Source organism: Abramis brama (genome assembly GCF_963993115.1).
Source record: "Abramis brama genome assembly, chromosome: 2".
Lineage (NCBI taxonomy): Eukaryota > Metazoa > Chordata > Actinopteri > Cypriniformes > Leuciscidae > Abramis > Abramis brama.
The window spans coordinates 54,097,776-54,118,835 of record NC_139964.1 but is presented as its reverse complement, the minus strand read 5'-3'; the positions used below and the strand labels follow the sequence as shown (position 1 = coordinate 54,118,835).

At 38.7% G+C, this 21,060-nt stretch overlaps 1 protein-coding gene across 2 annotated transcripts in view; it reads left to right on the top strand.

The window, feature by feature from the left end:
* Nucleotides 1-1,994: 1,994 nt before the first annotated feature.
* Nucleotides 1,995-21,060, top strand: part of rnf38 (ring finger protein 38) — a 34,522-nt gene continuing 15,456 nt past the window's right edge. For both annotated transcript variants that reach the window (XM_084106813.1, XM_084106812.1), the window contains exons 1-3: nt 1,995-2,090; nt 3,539-4,148; nt 18,159-18,220. In XM_084106813.1, coding sequence (XP_083962939.1) covers nt 3,611-4,148; nt 18,159-18,220 — 600 coding nt within the window. In that variant the 5' untranslated portion in view covers nt 1,995-2,090; nt 3,539-3,610. The remainder of the gene's footprint in view (nt 2,091-3,538; nt 4,149-18,158; nt 18,221-21,060) is intronic.

Genomic DNA, 21,060 nt, shown 5'->3' with positions numbered 1-21,060 from the left:
ACCTCCCTACCCCCATCCTCTCTCTCCCCATCCCCCTATCACTCCCCCATATTTCCTTTCAAAGCAGCCCCTCTTGCTGCCATCTCTCGCCCAATCTTTAAATTATCACTTCAGAACACGCCTATAGTAGTATCTATTCTATGCGTTTCAGTGTAACCAGGAAAGATCTTACTTTGGGCTCAGGGCTTACAAATAAAGAGATAACAGGACATCATTAAATAGTGCATCATAAACGCATTCTGGGAAGCATATGATGTGCATGTGACTTTCAAAAGAAAGTGAGATAAAAACAGTGTGTCAAGGTGGGATTATAAAATGGGACTATGTGACTCATTGAAGACTTCTTGAAGAAATTGAAAAATGCAGATCTGTTTACTCATTAAATGTCTTGTTTAACCCAGAACACATTTATTTCAGGGTTAAATCAGTTCATCTAAATGAAAGAAAGAAGAAGGAGCGAGGTTAAAAGCAGCCCCTCAATATAGGCTACTATCTCAGGACATAATAGCCTGCTACCAGGCTACATGTTCACATAAATTTAATACTTTAAACTAAAATACATTCATCCAAAGACCAAGGGAAGTTTATCTAGAATCATGTCACTTAAAAGTAAACCTCACACTTTTGTCAGTTTCATTAAATCTTCTTTTTGCCTTGGTCGACTTCTATGTCCACACACTATTGCTACTAGCCAAAAAGAGGCGTGATCAGGTTTAAATGTCCAACAACAAGCCCTAGAGAATGGCCCATGTTTACCACTACAGACGAAGCAAATCAAACGTTTACATAAATCGAAAAGGTGCAGGGGATATTTAAGTGAATAGAGGCAGTTTACACGTGTTGTCAAGATAAATTGGAGAAGCATCTAACATTTGTAAATTATTCACGCGTTTCCCCTTCAGCGGCGCATCTCTCTATTTTGCATTCCCTTCAGTACTCCACCTAGACCAGAGCAATAGAAACACGATCGATTTAATAGGCATCATCTTTCTAGCTATTTAATATTAAAATAATAATAATAACAATTATTGTTAAAATAAATGTATAAATATATAAAATAGATATAATAAATATATAATAATAAAAATAAAAATTAATTAATAAATAATTAAAATAATAATCTTTATATATTTGTACATTTATTTCAGAACTTTATTTTAATTTCACTTTATGCCATTAAAGTTGGCAATAATAAGAAACAAAAACAGCACAATATAATATAATATAATATATATATATATATATATATATATATATATATATATATATATTTAAATGGTCTACAGTTGGACAAAAAGGTGGGCTAAACTTTAAGACTAAAGAAATTTCAGTCTAAATATGGGGACATTTGAAGATGCTGACTAGGCTATTTGATTGGCATATTTCCTGTTTTAATCATTCATCAAGCAAATCAGTAAGTAGGCTATATGTTTAGTAGGCTAATAACGCCATGTTTACCTAATTAGAAATCATTATTAAGCCTATTAGTTTCGAATAAAATGTTGTGACATTTCTCCTTGTACATTGCGTACATTGATTAAGGATAAATAAGTAATATTTTTCTGAACTACTTTAATTTGTAGCATATAGGCCTACATATTATTCAAGTCTTAAAGACACACATTGCTAAAAAATATCTTAGATCGTATGATCCATAAATATAGCAATAGCTGAAGCAAACACACCATTTTGTACCTTTACAAAGGCTGCTTGTCTGCCGAAATGTCGGATATAATACATTTAAGTGAGAGTGCAGTTATGTCTTTTTTATTGTTTTAAGAATGGTTTCCCTTTTATAGTTATGGGAGTTTGTCTTTGTTTTCAGTTGAAAATTGTGGATTGTGAAATGGGCCTCGTTTGTGAACAAATTGGTTTAGAGAAAGAGCAGTGAGTGCCATTCTGTTTGCACTCGATCTAGTGCGTTGGCTGACTCTGTGCTCGGCTTCTCTGGTCTGCTGTGCTGTGGAGCTGTGAAATCGCGCTGATGGTCTGTCACATTATTTCTCACTGACACCGTCTGAGCGGAGGAGCGCCACGCCAAAAGATCAGCTCAAAAACACTTCATAACGCACAGCTCCACTCAGCTCCGGGTGAGTTCCGCTTTTCATTTTATAGATAATATATACATGCGTTTGTTTGAGTGGGAGGAGTGGAAAAAAGAGCCCTTTTTAACCGTTTTTTCCACTGATGTAAATATAATTAGGGAGTTTAAAACGCTTCGCCTCTCACGGATCGCCACAAAACAGTTTATAAATATCAATGTGTGTCTCAACCCAGGCAGATTCATCAGCGATGAGCCGATGTTCAGGACGGGACATGTGGCCCTGAGGTTTTAAAGGACGACAAGGGCTTTATTTGTTGTAGTTTTGTGAGACTAAAGGCAGATGGTGGACTAAAGCCAGCGCGACGTTCACAGCTAACATAAGCTAATGCATCTACATGGCTTCACTCTAAATGTGATTCAGATCGGTTAAACACTGTGTGGATGAGCAAGGCGTGTTGTGATAGAGTATATTTGTGTGTTAGGTGTGTTAAAAAGAGCGGTAGACAGGCAGTATTATGTTTATTTGTGTGTTTTTGTGTAGCTGGGAGCTAACGCTAGCGCTTCACGGAAGTGTCTGATAACCAGCTGCTCCCTCTTACTTGTATACTTTTATTTACTTACTTTATTTAGCATAAACATAACGCACGTGCGTGCTGTGTTGTGTAGCGCGTCGCAGGTAGTTTTTGTGTTGTTTTTAGTTCGTATTTCTCCTTTGGTGTGACTTGGCGTGGGTTTGAAAGTTTGGCGTCTAAAATGTTTTTAAAATGCTTTAAATATCATTCAAGGGACAACAAACCAATTTATTGATATTTGTATAATAGTTTTGCATGTAGTAAGTAGGACACGCCTAGAAGGAATTAAGTTGCTAAAACAAAAAGAGGCTTTTAAACCGAATAAGTTTTATCAATCTAACGTTACCAACTTTAATAATCTCCAGTTCTTCAGCATTGCATCGTCCCATTACATTGGTGAAAAACTAAACGGTGAAAAACAATTTATTTATAAGACTTAATACATGTAATTTCACTGTACTGTATTAAGGTTTTAAAGTTAAATAATCAAATGAACTAACTTTTGTTTGTTGTTCGTAACTTAATACTTGTTTTTTTTATCAGTTAGTATTGTAGTATTTATTTTGCGTAATGTTTATATAATTATTTAATAGCTCAAATCGACATATTGATTTATAAAATTGTATTACGTATGTAGCTAGAAACTATGCACTCTAGTGATGTCACTATTGTTTTACTGTGAAATTCTGGCATCCAAAACTGTTTGATTTTTACTGTAAATGTAAGTTTAGGTAAGAGTCCAATGTTTTTACTTTTTTTTTTTTTTTTGGTTTGTTCAAATGTTTTAGCAACTCTGGTGTTTTAGAGTGTTGTAATAATAAAACATTTTAGTTTTGTAAACGTTTTAATGACTGTATTTTTGAACTTAATGTTTGTAAGCATTTTAATGATTGAACTGTTTTTTTGTTTTTTTTTTAAACAGTGTTTTTAATCTGTGTTTTCTGGCGTGGAATCGGAGAGGAGGAAGAGGGGGAATCGTATAAGCCGAAAGGAAATGCCAATCGCCACTACTGGTCATTCAGCGTCTCGAGAGCCCCGCGTCTGTTCCCCGGACCCCGTTCCCAAGCGTGCTGATTTATGCGAGGACGCAGGGGCCCACCCAGCGGAATACGGGGGTTCGGAGGGGGGCCACAGCCTGGGCAGCACTAGACTTTCTGGAGCGCTTGAGAGCTCCTCTGCGGCGTCTCATTCCCCTCCCACTTCCCCTTTCCACCACCACCACCACCATCATCATCATCATCACTCCTATCCAGTGACTATGGAGCCACCCAGGACTCGATCACGCTCGCGGTCTGGATTTTACCACGGTGGATTATCTAACTCGAACGGTAATGCTGGTAGTGGCGGTGGTGCGTTAAGTCCAGCTGGAGGAATAAGCCACCACCACCACCACCACCACCACCAACAGCAGCAGCAGCAGCAGTTCGGAGCTGCTCATGGACACATGGAAAACCTGCGCCCACCCGGGAGCATGCTTTCCCCAGGCGCCCACAGACACGCAGGGCCTGGAATGCACAGAAACTCCGGAGCAGGTAAGACGGGTTTTAAACCTCCAGTCTAAATTGTGGGTTATGGATCTCATTTCATCTTGAGGGTGTGCAATAAACATGAGTTTTTTCTAACACTATCATGTTGTCACATATTTGGTTGTAACATGGTTTACGGGGTCCAACTGTAGTTGTATTTGACCACATCTGACAGGATAGGGGGTGAAGATATCAAGGTATGGGCTTTACTACATTAAATTAGTGTAGTGTTGTTGTATGGAATTCTGTTGGACTGACTGAACACTATTTATGGGGTTTTCAAAATGGCATTTTATATCAAATGTACAGTATATGTGCAACCTTGTATGACACCCACTCAACACTACCTCACAAAATTACTGGTATAATTTTTATCAGGGATGTAGCAAACCTTATAAATGTAATTTTATTTATTTATGTATTCATTATTATTTCCAATATTTGTTGTGATGATAATCAACACTTTTTTAAATATAACAATTCAATGTTTTTATAAAAAAAAAAAAAAATAGCTGCAAGTCAATGGGTTGAATATGAAATGGATCTCCTTTACTTTTGAATATTGTAATACAGTAAGGCAGGGCATTTCAGTCTTTAAACTAAGTGTTGTGTCTTAGCTTCTTTTAAAAAATGGCAAGTTGCATGCAGGCTTCATATGAGCTCTGATCTCTTAATAAAAAGAGTTAAATCTTTGTCAGCAAGTATGTGAAGAACTCTGCAGACTTTGTGCTATTAAGGGTCACGATTGGGCGTCTTTCTTGAAGACAGACCAAATTGCACTCCTTATTTCCTCGTTAATGTTTGCACGAATTCTGATGAGCCCCACACCGATCTAAGCATTCCTATTGACTCTTAACTCTTCATGGTCCATCTTAAGCGGCAGATTTGATACTCTGTCGTACAAGGGCGCGTAAGCAGAAAGACATGCATTCATTCAAATACACAAGCTGTGACTATTCTCCTCTGTTTTAGATGCCTAATGTTGTTATTCGCTGGTCCAAAATAGCACAGGGCTTTCCTTCACAGTATAGGACAATTGTTCCCTCCGACTTTAGGGTTTAAGTTAATAATTGACCTGATTGCCCCGTTTGTCCAACGGCATCACAGTGCTTTACGATTTCTGAAGAGCTGAATGGAAATTCCAAAATATAAAGTGTTCAAGCCTCTGGCATCCTTATTTCCTGCTACATGATGGGCTTAATCTGCCACAGCACTTCCTTTTTGACATGGACAACAAGCTGGTGGGAGCAAATGCACACGTGCACATGTGTTCATGCACTTAAGAGTTAATGTAGCCACCGCTCGTATACTGTTACGAGACAGGAGCAGGGCTTTGATGACATACACATAAAAAAAAAAAAAAAAAATTGATTAAAAAAAAAAAAGAACTCGTGGCCACTATGACCATGCATGCACGTGCAGAGGGGGTGGATTGTAGTAGGCTATCTCAGGTGTTGCGCTTTAAGCTCAGGTGTGTTTGCCTACTGGCAGTTGCTTTTTGTGGCTGAGCTGCACTGCACACACACTTTACTAAAAAGCCCAGACTGGAAATACCTGTCTGATGGAGTGAGCGTCAAGCTACCTGCTTTGCCTGCCTGCTGCCGCCACTGCACCAACTAGTCTAGCACATGTGTGTCTGAGCTTTGTTTGGGGCCATGTGTCATTAAGCAAGACTTTGCTCTTTTTCTGTCCTATGATTTGTCCTCCTGATATTTAAATGCATCTCAGGGTGAGCATATGATATTAACTGGATGGTTAATCAGAGGTACTTTACCTTAGTGTATATGTGATATTGACTAGTTGGATATACAGTAGCTGTGTGTGTGTTAGTGTATGTGTGTGTGTGATATTGACTGAGATCAGATAGGCCGCTTTGATAATGAGAGAAGCTCGGCACACTGAAATCCCCTGAGTTCAACACCATCTGCTCTCAATACAGAAGCGCCCTCTCTCTCTTTGCCTCTCCCGCTCTCATTCCTCATCCCTTTATCTCTTTTGTCCACCCGATTCCCCCTTTCATTTTCTCACACTGACTTTCCCTGTCCATTTACCCTCCTGCATATTTCATCCTCTCATCGAACTCCTATTTGCCTGTAAATGCACATGTATGCATGGAAGGAGGAACCATGTTAGACCTCCTGAGGCTTTTTTCTGCTGTAGGTGTTTGGTATTATCCTCAGCGCTGAGCAGAGAGGGAGAAAAAGGGCTATCAGGTCCCATAAAATCAATAGAGAAACGGATTTCTAGTTGGCTTGTGTGCTCTTGAGTGTCTGTGTTTGAGAATGCACTCGTGTGTGTGTACATGTGGACAGTTCAAGATCATTTGAAGGGTGTAGAATCCCCCCTGGGGCCGGTCCAGACCGAGCTCAGTTCTGCTGACTCTTAACAGAAATTCAGAGAATGTGTTAGAGGTGATCAAACGGATTAAGGATCTAAGGGGCCATTTACACTACACCGTTTTCAAACGGTAATCTTTTTGCGTTTTGGCTGTTCATTTACACGACAATGGCGTTTTGAGGGGCCTGAAAACACAAACTTTGGAAAACGGGTTTCAAAGTGCAAGTTTTTGAAAACGACAACGTTTTCATTTTCATGGTAAATGACAAAATTTGGGTAATTGTAACGGTGGCGTTACGCGAATATGCGCATGCTAGGCTTGCTGCGATAGTTTGTGTTGTCGGTGTTCACTTGCGCACCGCCCTCCACCCCGTCGTTTAGATTTTTTTTTAATAGTAATAAAAATAATTTAGTTCAGTTAGAGAATGCTCGATGGAGCGTGAGCTGAACGAGTGTAGCAGCAAGAGTCAGATTTCACCTCACTTCGCCCATTTCGGCTCACTCTCGACTGACAAGACAATGGCAGAAGATTTGGTTTCAAAACGAAATGTAAAAGCGCCTATTTAAGCGAGTTTGTCATTGTATGGTTTTGTTGTGTTTTTCATTAAGAATAATAATGATCCCACCATTCAAGCAATTGCCACATCCAAATTGGCGCTAATTCGAGCGGTCGTGCGCATTTTACTTTCGAATTAGCGATTTAAAAGCGAGGTGCAAATTAAGAGGTCCCTCCCCCTAGGTGATACTGTTATTACCGGTGTTGTCACACATTTATTAACCGGTGGGAAAATTTCCTCAGTCACATCCCTGGCGCATGCTTATAACATGTTAAGTCTAAAGGCGCGTGGTGTTTCTTTACAAAGTAACATTGCCAACTACTGGCCTGACATGCATAATACAGCGTTTTTAATCTTTTCACGGATCCGTGTGAACCGGGATCATTTTGACAATGTTGTCGTCTCTATGTGAAAAAATGCAAATGTAATTTTAGTATATCGTTGTCATGAAAACCCTAAAGCTGTTCTTTCTACCTCTTCCAATCAAAGATTAATGTTTCCTATTTTCAAATGTTGAGCGATGCCATAGAACCATCATTTTGGGTTCCCCAAAATAGCCTTTTTAGTGAACAGTTTTGGTGAAAGAACCACTTTTTTTCTTAGTGTGGTCACAATAGCAAGATTTTAGCAAAATTGTGAGAAGAAAAAAAAACTAGCATAGCGAAGAGATGTATGAAGCACACAGAAGTCACTTTCAAATTAAGCAGCTTTCTGTTGTAGCGTTGTGTATTCACATGTACAGCTTGATCATGTTCAAAGTATTTTGTAAATTATTCAAAAGGGTGGGAAAGTGTGATGTGACTGAGTCATAACTCAGCATTTGACTCAATCTTTTCAAACAGGTAGGGAAATTAATCTGGCAAAAAACATACTTGGTGAATTAGGGCGTTTTCATTCCTTTCAGTGCTCTTTCAAAACAGGGACTATCTCACGGTGAAACTGCTGCCCCACAGATTTAGTCTCCAAATTAGGGATGGCGAAAACTAAAAAATTTCTTGACCGACCACCGAGCCTCATTAGCCGGTTGAAACCGGTTAACCGATTAGTTTAAAATATGCTACGCTATTTGAAATAACAGCCATTTCGAGCCGCGCCTGCAATTTCGCAACTTTTCGCATCTCTCTGCCTCTCTGCCTCCCGGCCCTTCCACTCACGTCACTTTTTTTAAATCCCCTACAGCGCGAAACATGAGTCCCGCAAACGCAGCGCCGAGGAGCTTATATGTAATCGGACGGAGGACAAATGACTCCTTAGTTTCAAAATGGTTTGGGTACAAGGTGATCGCGTTGAAAATAAAGGCGTTTGTCTAGCGTTAGAAGTTCATTTGAAACATTGCCGCGCCTCATTTAAGAAAATGACAGCTCCGAAGAGACGCCGCTTTAGTTTGAGGTATAGTGCTAACAATAATAAAGAAATATGATGACCATCATCACCTTACATCATAGATGATGTGCTACTACTGTATTTAAGCACTGTATCACACAAGTTGCAACTTACATCTGTGTCATTCTTTTTGGTGAAATGGTACCACACACTACTTTTCTTTGCACGCTTCATCCTGTCGTCTGCCCTGGCTCTAACCTTGAGTGTTTTAGCCTGTAGCCTTTACTTTTCGCAAACCTTGTGAGCGCGCAAACCCAAGCGCTGTGACCTCGCGCCAAACATTTTTATTGGTTTATTAAGTACAAACAGGCGAGTTATGAAAAATTGAGTGTGAGGGATTTGTTCACTTCACACAAAAAGATCTTGGAATGAGATGGCTAACTGTAGTAGCGTTAAGTCCACTGTCTATAATAGCCTAATTTAGAGGGTTTTTTTAACCGACAACTTTGATCGGTTAACGTTTATATGGTCAACCATCGGTCAGACGGTCATCGGTTAACATCCCTACTCCAAATGTCCATCAACTTTTTAACATGCCTATCGCTTAACATATTTCAACCTCATATTTCAGCCTTCAAGGCTGTCTCGTTCTGGTTGTTTTAATGCAGATCGGAGTGCAATTGATTCATGTATACATATGAACATGACAAACAAAAAGAGAATGCAAGTAAAAAGCTTTTGAATCAAATGCTCCAAATTAACTTGTGTGAAAATACCCTGAAAGGTAGGCTAAGCAATAATCGAAAAATGCTGTTGGTCGTACTGACACAACCAGACACAACAACAAACGTGTAGCCAATCAGCATTAGGTGGAGGAGAGAGAACGAGCCAGATTTGACGAAAGGCTGTAGAAAGAGATCGCTGAGAGACATTACAAAAGAGAAAAGCTCATAAGAATATCACTGGTAAATTAAGGGTTATGATCGGGAAAGAGCTTTAGGATCCGCATTAATATTAGCAAAGCTTTCCAGTGCTGGAGTGAGCTAAGCGGCAAGGCCTGAACTTATTTAATTTTATTTGCTATCCTTTTGGCTGTGGTTTACTTGAACTGTTACTATTGGTTGTGAGAATCTGCCAGTAGGTCTGTGAAGTTGGAGACTGTCACAGTGTTTTAGAGCTAGACATAATCTTATAGTGTCTCAACTCCTGCGAATTCAAAGGACACACTTAAGATGGCCGTGCCTTGTTTATCAGGCTTCATGACTCTCATTTAGGGCCGACCAAGCTTGCATTATGAGGGCCCAGCTGGTCCCCAGAGATAGTGTGGGTTGTTTTGTGAGTCCATTCCCGGTTTTAGTCTTGTGGTCCGATCTGTAGTAGAACAACAGCTCTATTTTAGCGCACTCAGCTCTATGAGACACTTGGGCCCAAATCAGAACATTGCAGAACTCCACTTAACATGAAGACAACTGTTGCTGAGGGCTCAAAATCAAGCCGGTGTCCCTGAAGGACTCTTCAGTTTTCACCTTGAGTAGATCTGCGTTGTGCGCGTGCACACATTCGTGAGGCGGGCTGTTCAGCAGGCAAGGTGCAGCGCGGGAGATGAGCGCTGGGCTTTGTAGTGTCAGTAAGCTGTTTTAATTGGACTACGCTCCTGATCATTATTTAAACTAGTAGTGCAGTTTGAGCATTAGCACAAGTCCTCATCCCTACCTCTCAATAAACCATTCTGAAAGCACGGCCGTTTCCTTTCAGCCCAGGAACAGAGGAACAGGGAAGAGTGTTAAAAGGAAGGCTGGAGGTTTTCTCCTCTCCTCTACTGCACTGACCTGGCACCATCTTCAGAGAGAAGTGAGCGCGGACAAAAAAGCAGAACAGATGCTCAGAAGTGCTTACAGGTGCCAGGTGTGTTGAAAGAGAAAAGGATGAAGGTGGAACGAGGGAGAGGATGGGTTTGCGGTTGAAATAAATTACATGATTGAATATTATAAGCTCCTTTTAGACTGTAATTTATGATATTAGCCTTTATGTGTGTGACTCTCTCTCTTGCGCTCTCTCTCTGTATGTATGTATGTATGTATGTATATATATATATATACATATATGTATATATGTATATATGTATGTATGTACATACACTGTCCTCACCACAGCAGTAAGAAGCTTGTTTCATCACTCCAGTGAAATAAGGGTGTGAATTCAGCTGGAATTTGGCTGGATTCATGTCGTACAGACAGCCAGCTGTCAGAAAGCCAAGCATTTTGTATGTGAGAGCATTCACTTATTTTCTTGAAGTCTAAACTCAACTAGATGTTATAAAACTGGTACTAAATGGTGATTGATCAATACAGGTTTCCAGATGCGTGAAAATACGTTAGTGTACCACCATGACAAGGAATATGAATTTTGACGTGTCAGGGACTATAGTAATTAAATTTGCCTAATAAAATAACATTTTAATAAAAATGTGTTAACTTTTGTGTGATAAAAGTTTTATAGAAAGCAAATTAATAAACCATTTTTGAGATGAGGTGAGGGAAAAAAAGTAACACAAGACATTAACAATTGATTAATGCTTTTAGTACAAGAAAAGTTCTTGTTAAAAATCCTGTTAAAGGTGAAGTGTTTTTTTTTTGTTTTTTTTGCTAGAAATATATTTCAAATTGGATAATTGGTTTAAGATTTGTTCCGTTACTTTAATGTTTTTACACTTTGATTTTTTTATAATTTTGCATATTATAGTCAAAGTAAAATTACATTTTTGTAGACCATATTGCACAGTCTCTAGTATTAGTACTTCTGTCCGTTCATGCAATCAGTAGTGTCTCAGGCTCTGAGATACAGATAGACAGGAGTTGTGTTTTTTTCCTTATCTCACGTGTTGTCAGATGGATATGAAGGAAACCATGAGTAGGGAACGATGAATGACTGAATCCATCCATGTATGTGGTGTTCAGGGCAGTAAAGCTCTCATACACACTCTCTTACTCTCTGAAAAACTTACTCTCACACCATTTTCATAACAAAAGAGTCTGTTTGTTTTGGCTGCTTTTGTCTGTCTCCAAGCAACCTCTTCAACAGTTCCGTTTTGAGGACTCTACTCGCCACTTTGTATCTGGACGCGAGTATCGACCGGCAGGCCTGTCAGCAAACCTATAGTCCGTAATGCTAGAAATATGAATATTGACTTTACTTAATGATTCTGTTCACAATTCTTTTGATCAAATTGTTTCTGAATGGTATTTCCCTTGCTATTTTGAACTAAGTTTGAACTATGCATAAGCTCCCACTCTAGTCCACCAAGATGGTTTCTGAACATTAACTGCAGAAATTAGTCATCAAGTCATCATTGTCTCAACCATGAGCATATTAAAGCTGTATTCTGTAACTTTTTTGGGTTAAAAATTATCCGAAATAAATGTGAGCAAGTACATAACCAGCCAGTGTTCAAAACTATCTGCTTGCCTTAGCTCGATTCAAAACGATAAGCTTGTAATAATGTTTTTAATTCCAGTGGTACTGGTGGATTTCCGCGGGAAATTCGAGCATGTCTTTGCATCATTACATCACATCTGTACACATAAAGAAGGAGTCTCGGCTAGTAGGCTATATTGCATGTGAGGGTGTTGGTGGTGGAGATTTATAGCCTTTTCTCACAGCACTTGATATAATTAAACTTATCAATTTGATGGCGGATCCAGAAAGGTTCAAACGACAATCACCAGTGACAACTGGAGATTCACCCGTTGTAAAATGCAAAAGACTTCGGAGTGGCTACAGAAAAAAGAGACTGCAACTGCACGGTTTGATGTGATATGATGAGAGATCGTTAATTTAATCAGTGCGATTTACTGCAATGCTTTTTTTTTTTTCCCTTAGTTGGTCAGAACAAAAGTGGATGTTACTTTCTTGATCAGACGACATTTTCCGGTGAAAATTCTTATGTTGGTCATACTTTCAAAAAGTAGAATCTGTGATTGCGAATGACAGTATCCACACCGCGCGGTGACTGACAGCCGCACATTCTCCTCAAAACATTGGATTCACCCGCACTGTGCCGTGCCGAGGCACAACACACGTAAAGTTGATTATTCCGCGAATAACTGCAATTGCAGATTTCGAGCAAATATGGTGACAAAGAGGTAGAACTACGGACTGCAGCTTTAACATCAAGGCACATTCAGCAACTATTATTGAGCAAGTTCAGCATGAATCACAGCAGTATGCACTGGTTGCCCAATCATAATAGACTCATTTTCATATAGAAGATGTTAAAGGTACAGCAATGGCTTGTTTAATTCTAAGAGTCAGAGAGTGGGTTAAAATGGTCACAAACTTAATTACAACTTTTTCTGGACTGCCAGCATTTTTCTGTAAAGTGTCTCTTAAAAAAACTTTGTGTTTTTTACATTTACTTAAAGTGGACTCCTAAAAAATATTGTCACTTACAAAAGGACTGAATTCTGAAAAAAAAAAAATGGAAGAAAATTCACCAAAAAAGTAAACATCTGCTTGATTTGAAACATGAGCAAAATTCAGCGTAGTCATAAACTGATCAGACTGGACTTAACTGATGTTTGCCAATGATGCAGCATATTCTTAAATGGGTGCAAATCAGGACTTGACTCCATGTTCGACTTGCCCAGTGTGGGACACCATTCCAGTGTCTCTCTTTATAGGAGCTCCATCCTGTGCTCAGGTCTTTGTGTTTGTTGGAGACCAAAGCATAAGTGTGGCTTCCCTCAAACCGCATTGCCCTCTCGTCTATTTGTAAATCTCACGTCTGACGTCAGTCTTCACCAAGACTCCACTTTAGTCCCAGCCCAGACTCAGCGTCACTCTGTAGAGCCTATTACTGTAAATGGGATTTGAGCCGGCCAAAGAGTTAAATTTGCTAGATGCTATCTTTTCCCAGGTTAACCGAGAGGCTCGGTGCAGGGAAACAGATTGGGATGTTTTGTCTCTCTCGGGCAAGCTTGAGCCATCTCTATGCATGTCTGAAGAAGAGAAAGACTGGCAAAAGACAGACCAAAGCAAAGCGTGTTTGAGTGGGCTGTGGAAGATTTGTTGAGAGAGGTAGACTACATGTTAAGAGTGAGAGAAAGAGTGAGTGGATGTGTGCGTCTTTCTGGCGTCCCTTTCTTTGTGTGTTGGAGAACTGAGAGGGGTGAGAGGGAAAGCTGAACCAAGCTGAGAAACATTAGCCAAATCTTTCTCTCTCTCGCTCATGTTCTGTCGCACTCTTGAACTCGCTCGTTTAAACTCCTTTTACTTCCTCTCTCTCTCACTCGCTCTCTCTGTTGGCTCAACTTTTCCAACTCTGACCTTCCTTCCTCCTTTTTTCTTTTTTTTTCTTTTTCTTTTGGCTGTTGGGTTTTAAAAGACAAACTGTATCTCCATCTGTCCCTTTCCTCCCAATAATAATAAAACAATAATAATGAGAAGAAGAATTAAGTAATAATAATTAAACATCATAATTTCAAATAATTAAATCTTGATCAAAAATTATTAAAGAATATTAAAACATTTGTTTCTTGATATAAAATATAAAATGATATAAAACATTGACTTCCATGGTATTTTTTTTTTTTTTTTTTTAATAAATGAAGAAATAATTAAACCTCAATAGTAATATAACATTTAAAAAAAGAACTAGGCTATATTTAAACTATATACATATTACTAAAATAACAATGTTATTTACACCAGTGCAATGTAACAATTTTTTAATTGAATTAGAATAAGGCAACATTAGTGCTGTTTAGGATTAATGCATCTCTCTCTCTCTCTCTCTCTCTCTCTCTCTCTCTCTCTCTCTCTCTCTCTCTCTCTCTCTCTCTCTCTCTCTCTCTCTCTCTCTCTCTCTCTCTCTCTCTCTCTCTCTCTTGGTCTGTTTGTGCCCCTTTTTAAATTTCTTATGCAAAGTGCTTCAGCAGAGGAACTTCATGAATGTCAATGTTTTCTGGAGAGTAATGTCACTGCTCCATGTAGAGGTGGAGATATGCCTGTTTTTGTAGTGTTCAGGGGGTGAGAGAGGAGCAAGGAATCGTGTGACAGTAAAAGCCAACAATGGATAGATGGGCTCAGGAGGGAAAGGAGGAGCAGGAATGGACAGATAAAGCTGATGCACTGAAAAATCGATAGTAGTCAAGAGGGGGAAGCCTCAGTCCCCTGTATCTCGCTCTCTCTCCTTCTCTCCCTCTCTCCCTCTTCATTTTCCCTGGATCTCTTTCCTTCCCATAACATTACTCAGGACACCTCTTGTGTGCCCCTTCCCCCACAATGACACCAGGATCTCTTCTCGAAATGAGGTCCAGAATGAACGATCTGTGTGCACCAGATGCAGGTAAAAATTGGCTTTGACAAATAAATAAACCATGTTGCAGTTGCATCAAGTTACTGGCCATCTGCTGATTAAGTTGAACTGCATGATCGTCTGAGCCTCGCAGATGACAGCGACGGCACAATCCAAACTGAGACCATCAAAATAAAGGCGACGTTTGTCACGGCTTCAGTGGGAAATTTACCCTCATCTATCATGCATTGTAGCTGTCGATTTAAAACAAAGCAAAAAACAAAACTGTAAACTGGATTTTAATGTAATTAAAAAAAACATGTGATCAATTACATTAAAGACTTTTACATTGTTACAAAACAACTTTATTTCTGCTATTCTTTTGAACTTTTTATCAATCAAAGAATCCTGAAAAATGTCCACAAAAATATTAAGTAGCATGAAAATTTTCAACATTGATAATAATAAGAAATGTTTCTTGAGCACCAAATCAGCAATATATTTTATGTATATATTATGTAATCATTTTATTATTAATTTAGTATTCACTTTATGGCTCTCACCACCAACTACCTCACATATCAGGATGCATCATTATAATGATTGCGATTAAATTTGGTCCAAATGCACGATAGAGACCCGTGATTGCATTGGTACAGTGCTGCATTATTGCGTATTAGTCAGAGGTGTATAGTGTTTGTTGCTCCCTCTATTGATATGTCCTTTTAAAAAATGAACAATTGACTCTGTCCCAGTCTGTGTCCCTCTGTCTTCTGCAGAGTGTCTTGCTTGCAGTTCAATTCAAATTTTATTCTTGTTCTTTCCCTTTGTGGGCCTCTTTCTCTTCCTCTTTCCCTCCTTCCCCCTTCTTGCGTTTCCCTTCATTATCATCGCAAAAGTGGGTGTACTGGTCATTTGGTGCCTCGTACATCATGTACCCCTTGTATCCTTCACAACGTGTCATCGATGAGTTTGTCCTGTTACTGTGGACTGAAAATGCGTCAATGTTGCTACAGTTGAACAGAACAACCACAGGAAACGTTACACACAAACAGCGCAGTCAGGCTTCAGAAGCAAGTTATGAATGATTCTGACTGAAACGGTTTTTATCTGTCCAGTTTTATTTAGCGACCTTTTGTATTGGGGCTTAATTTTGACTAGCCAGTGCAAAATATTGAGATTTTATTTTAGCTATGTATTTGCAAAGAAAATAAAATCATTAGATGCTTGTATATGATAAATAAATGATTTATTTATTTACAAAAATTGTCACAAAAAATGAAACAAGCTGGAGCAGTGAGATGCTGTGCTACAAACTTTGTAAATGCCGCACAATTTATTGCTTTGCATTGAAATAAACACTTTTTTATGCTTTTTTTTTTTCTTTTTTTTATATATACGGTATTTGGTTGTCCATGGCAACGGCTGGCATGACTACAGAGGGCTTTAAATATTGAGAAACTGAAATCATCATTACTCTGCAAGAAATTTGTTAGTCTCTCAGATATTTCATTATGTTTCTGTCAGCATGAAAATGTACCTTTTAGTGCAAAGACATCTCTAGTTGATGAGACTCGTCTGTCTGGTAGACTAATGATGGTTTAATTAGTAACATTCAGGCACACACAGCCCATGTTCACACTGAGGCTAAATATGAGTCTCACTCCTCATCTGAGTGCTTTTTATTTTATTTAATTTTTTTTGTACACCAAGTTAGATTATGGCAGTGACAACCAGATTTACGTTATATCCTTCTTTGTGTTATTTCAAAACATCTTTAAGAATGTTTTCAGATTTTATTGATGGGTTTTAATTTTTTTTTATTCTTTTATTATTATTATTATTATTATTATTATTAATCTGTAATGTACAAAGCCCCTAAAGGGACATGGTAATAGAAGAAAATAGATGGAAGGAGAAATTATGTCAATGCTTTTGCGTTTCGCAAAGTTTCTCGAGGGAACACAAACGTTTTTGCGGCAAAGTTTTCGCGGGCGAAAGCAAAAACATTGAAATATATATTTATTTTTTTCCTCCCATCTAATTTGCCAATCACATGTCCCTTTAGGGTCTCCATAGAAATGTGACCTTGGGAAAAATACTATATAAACAATCAATGTATTAATTTATATAATATATATATATATATTATTATTATTATTATTATTATTATTATTATTATTATTATTATTATTATTATTATTATTATTATTATTATTATTATTATTTAATTATTTAGATGGTGAATCTTACAAATAAGCAGCCATGTTTTAATGGGGATGGATTTTAGAGTGAACTTTTAACCTTGCCTCCATCACACTAAAGTGTTCATCATGCTGTCAGGACAAACCCTTTCAGTAGTTAATTCATTCCTTTTAATGCACCACTGCTAAAAATATTCAAAATTGAAACTCTTGATAAACTAGTCTCACTTTGGATGGATTAATTGGTTGTTTGAGATGGTTGTCTAGTAGTTGCATGATATGGTGTCAATATCCTCATACCCATGGATATATCTCTCTCTCGCTCCCTCTCTCTCCCTGTTATCTCAGTGTCGTCAGTCACTCCTTGCTTCACTCACTCGCTCTGTCATTGAGAGAAAAGAGACTGAAAAAAAACGTATGGTGACAAAAAAAATAGAAGCATGAGTTCAAATAAAAAGCTTTTTTTGTGGGCACTTCACACACTCCTCGCTCAAACACACAAGCGTCCTTGTCCTTGAAGAGAGGTTTTTTTATTTTATGGATTGTTCAAGGGTAATCCTGTGCTCGTCTGATGAAACGTTCACAGAGACACTGGAAACACGCAAACAAACACAGACGGGCAAAAAATAATAATATTTTGAAACTCAAAACCAAAGACCCAAAGAAAACAAAAGGCTTTGGATGTATTGTCATGAAAGCACCATACTATAATCTAGGATTAATGCATCTCTCTCTCTCTCTCTCTCTCTCTCTCTCTCTCTCTCTCTCTCTCTCTCTCTCTCTCTCTCTCTCTCTCTCTCTCTCTCTCTCTCTCTCTCTCTCTCTCTCTCTCTCTCTCTCTCTCTCTCTCTCTCTCTCTCTCTCTCTCGTTCCATCACAATAACATGTTGTTGTCGTCATCATCAATGGACAGACTTTTACTGTCAAAACCTCTAGAGCACCTTTTATCGTTTAATTAGCAAGACTGACCCAAGTAAATACGGTTTATCCTTTACAAACAACTGTATTACAGGAGCTTATACTGCAGCATTAAACAGTATAGAGATAATTTGGGTTGTGTGAATGTGATTATATGATGGTGATTGTGATTACGTTTATTGTAATAACACACCAGGCAAGATTAAAGTATTGCCCAGATGTCTCAACATGCTGCAGATATCCTGTAAAGCTGCTGGATCAAGAGTCTGTTTTTGGGCTTGTTGAAACTGTTGACTGCCAAACATTGCATACAAGCTGTAAATAATTATGCTGCATCACATGGTTATAGTGTTTTAGTTAACTGTTCTTGTGCTGTCTCTAGGTGCAATGGGAGGAGTATACCACTATCATTCAGAGCATGCATGTGCGGACGCCACTGACAAGGTAAGACATCACTACTTATAGCCGGTTACTTACGTAGACTAACAATCAGCCAAATTCTTCATGTTTAACCTTGACTTTTGCAGAGCGTTTAGCAGTGCTACTCAAGGTGCTACAAATGAAATGCCCATGACTGCAATGTCTCCATTTAAATTACAATTTGGCTCCAATTTTTGTTTGTCAGTATGTGGTTTTGTGAAGTTAATAACATTGTTTATATAAGTTATTTTTTCAATGTTGAAATACTTTCTCCTACCCTGCCTAATGTGCAGAGACTAAGGCAAGTTGTGCAAAACCAGGTGTAGTCTAATTCTTGAACTAGTGACTCTTGTGAGTCAGTTCTTTTCAGTGATTCAAACATGTACTCCTCCTAGCTTATTTTGTTGTGTTGTACTTTAGGCTCATGAGATTTTAAATCAGCGTAATTCCTTACTGGTAACTGTTAATATGACAATGTGCATTAAAATGTTTGATATACTTAATGTCAGTTATTGGATCGCATTCATTTTTACACATGTAAGTTCAAAAGTTTGGGGTCAGTAAGATTTTTTTCTTAAATTATTACTTTTATTCAGCATGAAGGTATTAAATTGATCAAAAGTGGCAGTTAATAATACAAGTTAGAAAAGGTTGTAAATGCTGTTCTGTTAAACGAATCTTGAAAAAAATGATCACTCTTTCTACAAAAGATATTAAGCAGCACATTTGTTTTCAGCATTGATAAATGTTTCTAGAACACCGAATCAGCCTATTAGAATGATTCTGAAGGGTCATGTGACCCTGAAGACTGGAGTAATGAAATGTAGCCTGTCCATCGCAGGAGTAAATTGCGTTTTAGAATATTTGTGCTGTATTTATTGATCAAATAAATGCAGTTTTGTGAGACTTCTTTCAAAACATTTAAATATCTTACTGACCTCAAACTGTTGAAAAGTAGTGTACTAAAAATAATTATTGATTATATTATGAATGAATATGAACAATTAACAATTTTATAAACTACAGTAAAAAAAACAGAACATTGTTTTGATGGCACAGAACCACTTTTTGAGGAAATCAACTTGGATTGCTAATAGTCTCTGCATTTTATGTGATTATGAGAGAAAATATTTTAATTACACACTTCACCTGTAAGTGTCCAAATGCTTTTTTGGGTTGAATCATTCATTCAAAGAACTGTTCTGGTACATGTTGGGAAATGTGATGTTCTGTCATTGCTGGCCTTTTAAAATCAAGAGCGAGAGGGAGGGTAGATGGTGCAAAAAACAAAAGGCAGTTCCTGCCCAGTTTTACTCCACGGTGTTTACAGTCAAAGGGAGGAGGAGGGCTAGCTGACTGAAGCTCTGTGATTGGCCACAACGGCCTCTGGGGGGCGGACCCGGCCCTGTGAGGGAGGGAAAGGGGGAGGGGGAGGAATGCGAGCGGGCGGCGGGAGAGGAAGAAGGGATGATGTGAGAGAGAGAGAGAGAAAGAGGAAAGCATGGAAAGGGGGAGCGGGGGCACTAATGATTTCACCTCCAGCTGTGGGACACGGAGAGAGGGGAACAGTGGCTTAGAAATGGATGGCTGTCGAAATGAAGGGAGTGGAAAAAGACCGATGGGGCTGTGTTGGTGCGAGCGAGAGACTGAGTTATGGCCGAATGAAACTAAGGGGAATGTAGTCTGTATTTCTGAGAGGATTTTGCTCCATTAAAAAAAAAAAAAAAAAAACTTTAATGCTTTTGCTTAGTGGCAGAAATGAAACCAGGCCAACAACCCTTACTGTTTCCTGTTTTTGACAAATGTGTGTGAGAGAGAGACGGCACACACACACACACACACACATACACACAGAACAGAAGAGTGTTTGGGCCCGTGGGTAACTGCATCTCATCCTGTGTGTGCTGACTGTTCAGAACTAAACAAAGCATATTTTGGGGTGTGTGGAGCCGTTTTGAAAGCTTTGTGCTCGCTGCTGGCCGTCTATATGAACAGCAGAACGGGACGTGTTGGCTCTTGGGAGGTCCTGAATATAGAGTGCTGAAACTGAGACGTGTGTGTGAGAGTGTGTGTGTCCATTCCTAGGCCTCCGCACAGGCAGAAACAAGCTCGCCATGGTGTAGAATGTGGAGGCGGCCTCAAATGGGTTTGCCTGTCAGAGGGAGGAGAAATGAAAGGCTGGAAAATAATGAGATGGAGGAGGAGATGAGGGGGACCCGCTTATTCGGAGCACTTTCATAAAGTCCCAGCGTTTGAAGAGCAGTCACCCAGCGCAAGGACTCTATAGACTCAACCTATTAAATATTAAAGTATTACACTGAAACAGAAGCACATTGTGGCATCTGAGAATGTGGAATCTCCTGCTGATTGTTTCGGGAGGTTGGAAAATATGGCATCTCGTGATGTCAGTGCCTAGCAAAGTAGTGCAGTTCAGAACTTTCATGTTTCCCCTCCAGATGCATTTGTTATTTGAGAGCATATAAATGTTCAATCTAACGCTCTAAAAAATGCTGGGTTGTTTCAACCCATGTTTGGGTCAAATATGGACAAACCCAACCATTGGTTTAAATAAAATAAAAAATTAAAAAATTAACCTAATGGTTGGGTTTGTCCATATTTGACCCAAACATGGGTTGAAACAACCCAGCATTTTTTATTAGTATTGTTAATGGGTAGGGATGGGTCACACTGGCACAATGACAGCTGACTATTAACCTTAATAAAAACAACAATAATAATATTTTTTTTTTTTTTTTTTTTTTTTAATATATAATTTATTAATTTAATTTAGTTATTTAGTCAGCTGTCCATTGTGACCCATCCCTACCCAATTGCGAACATGTACGTTAATATTTTTACCGGAC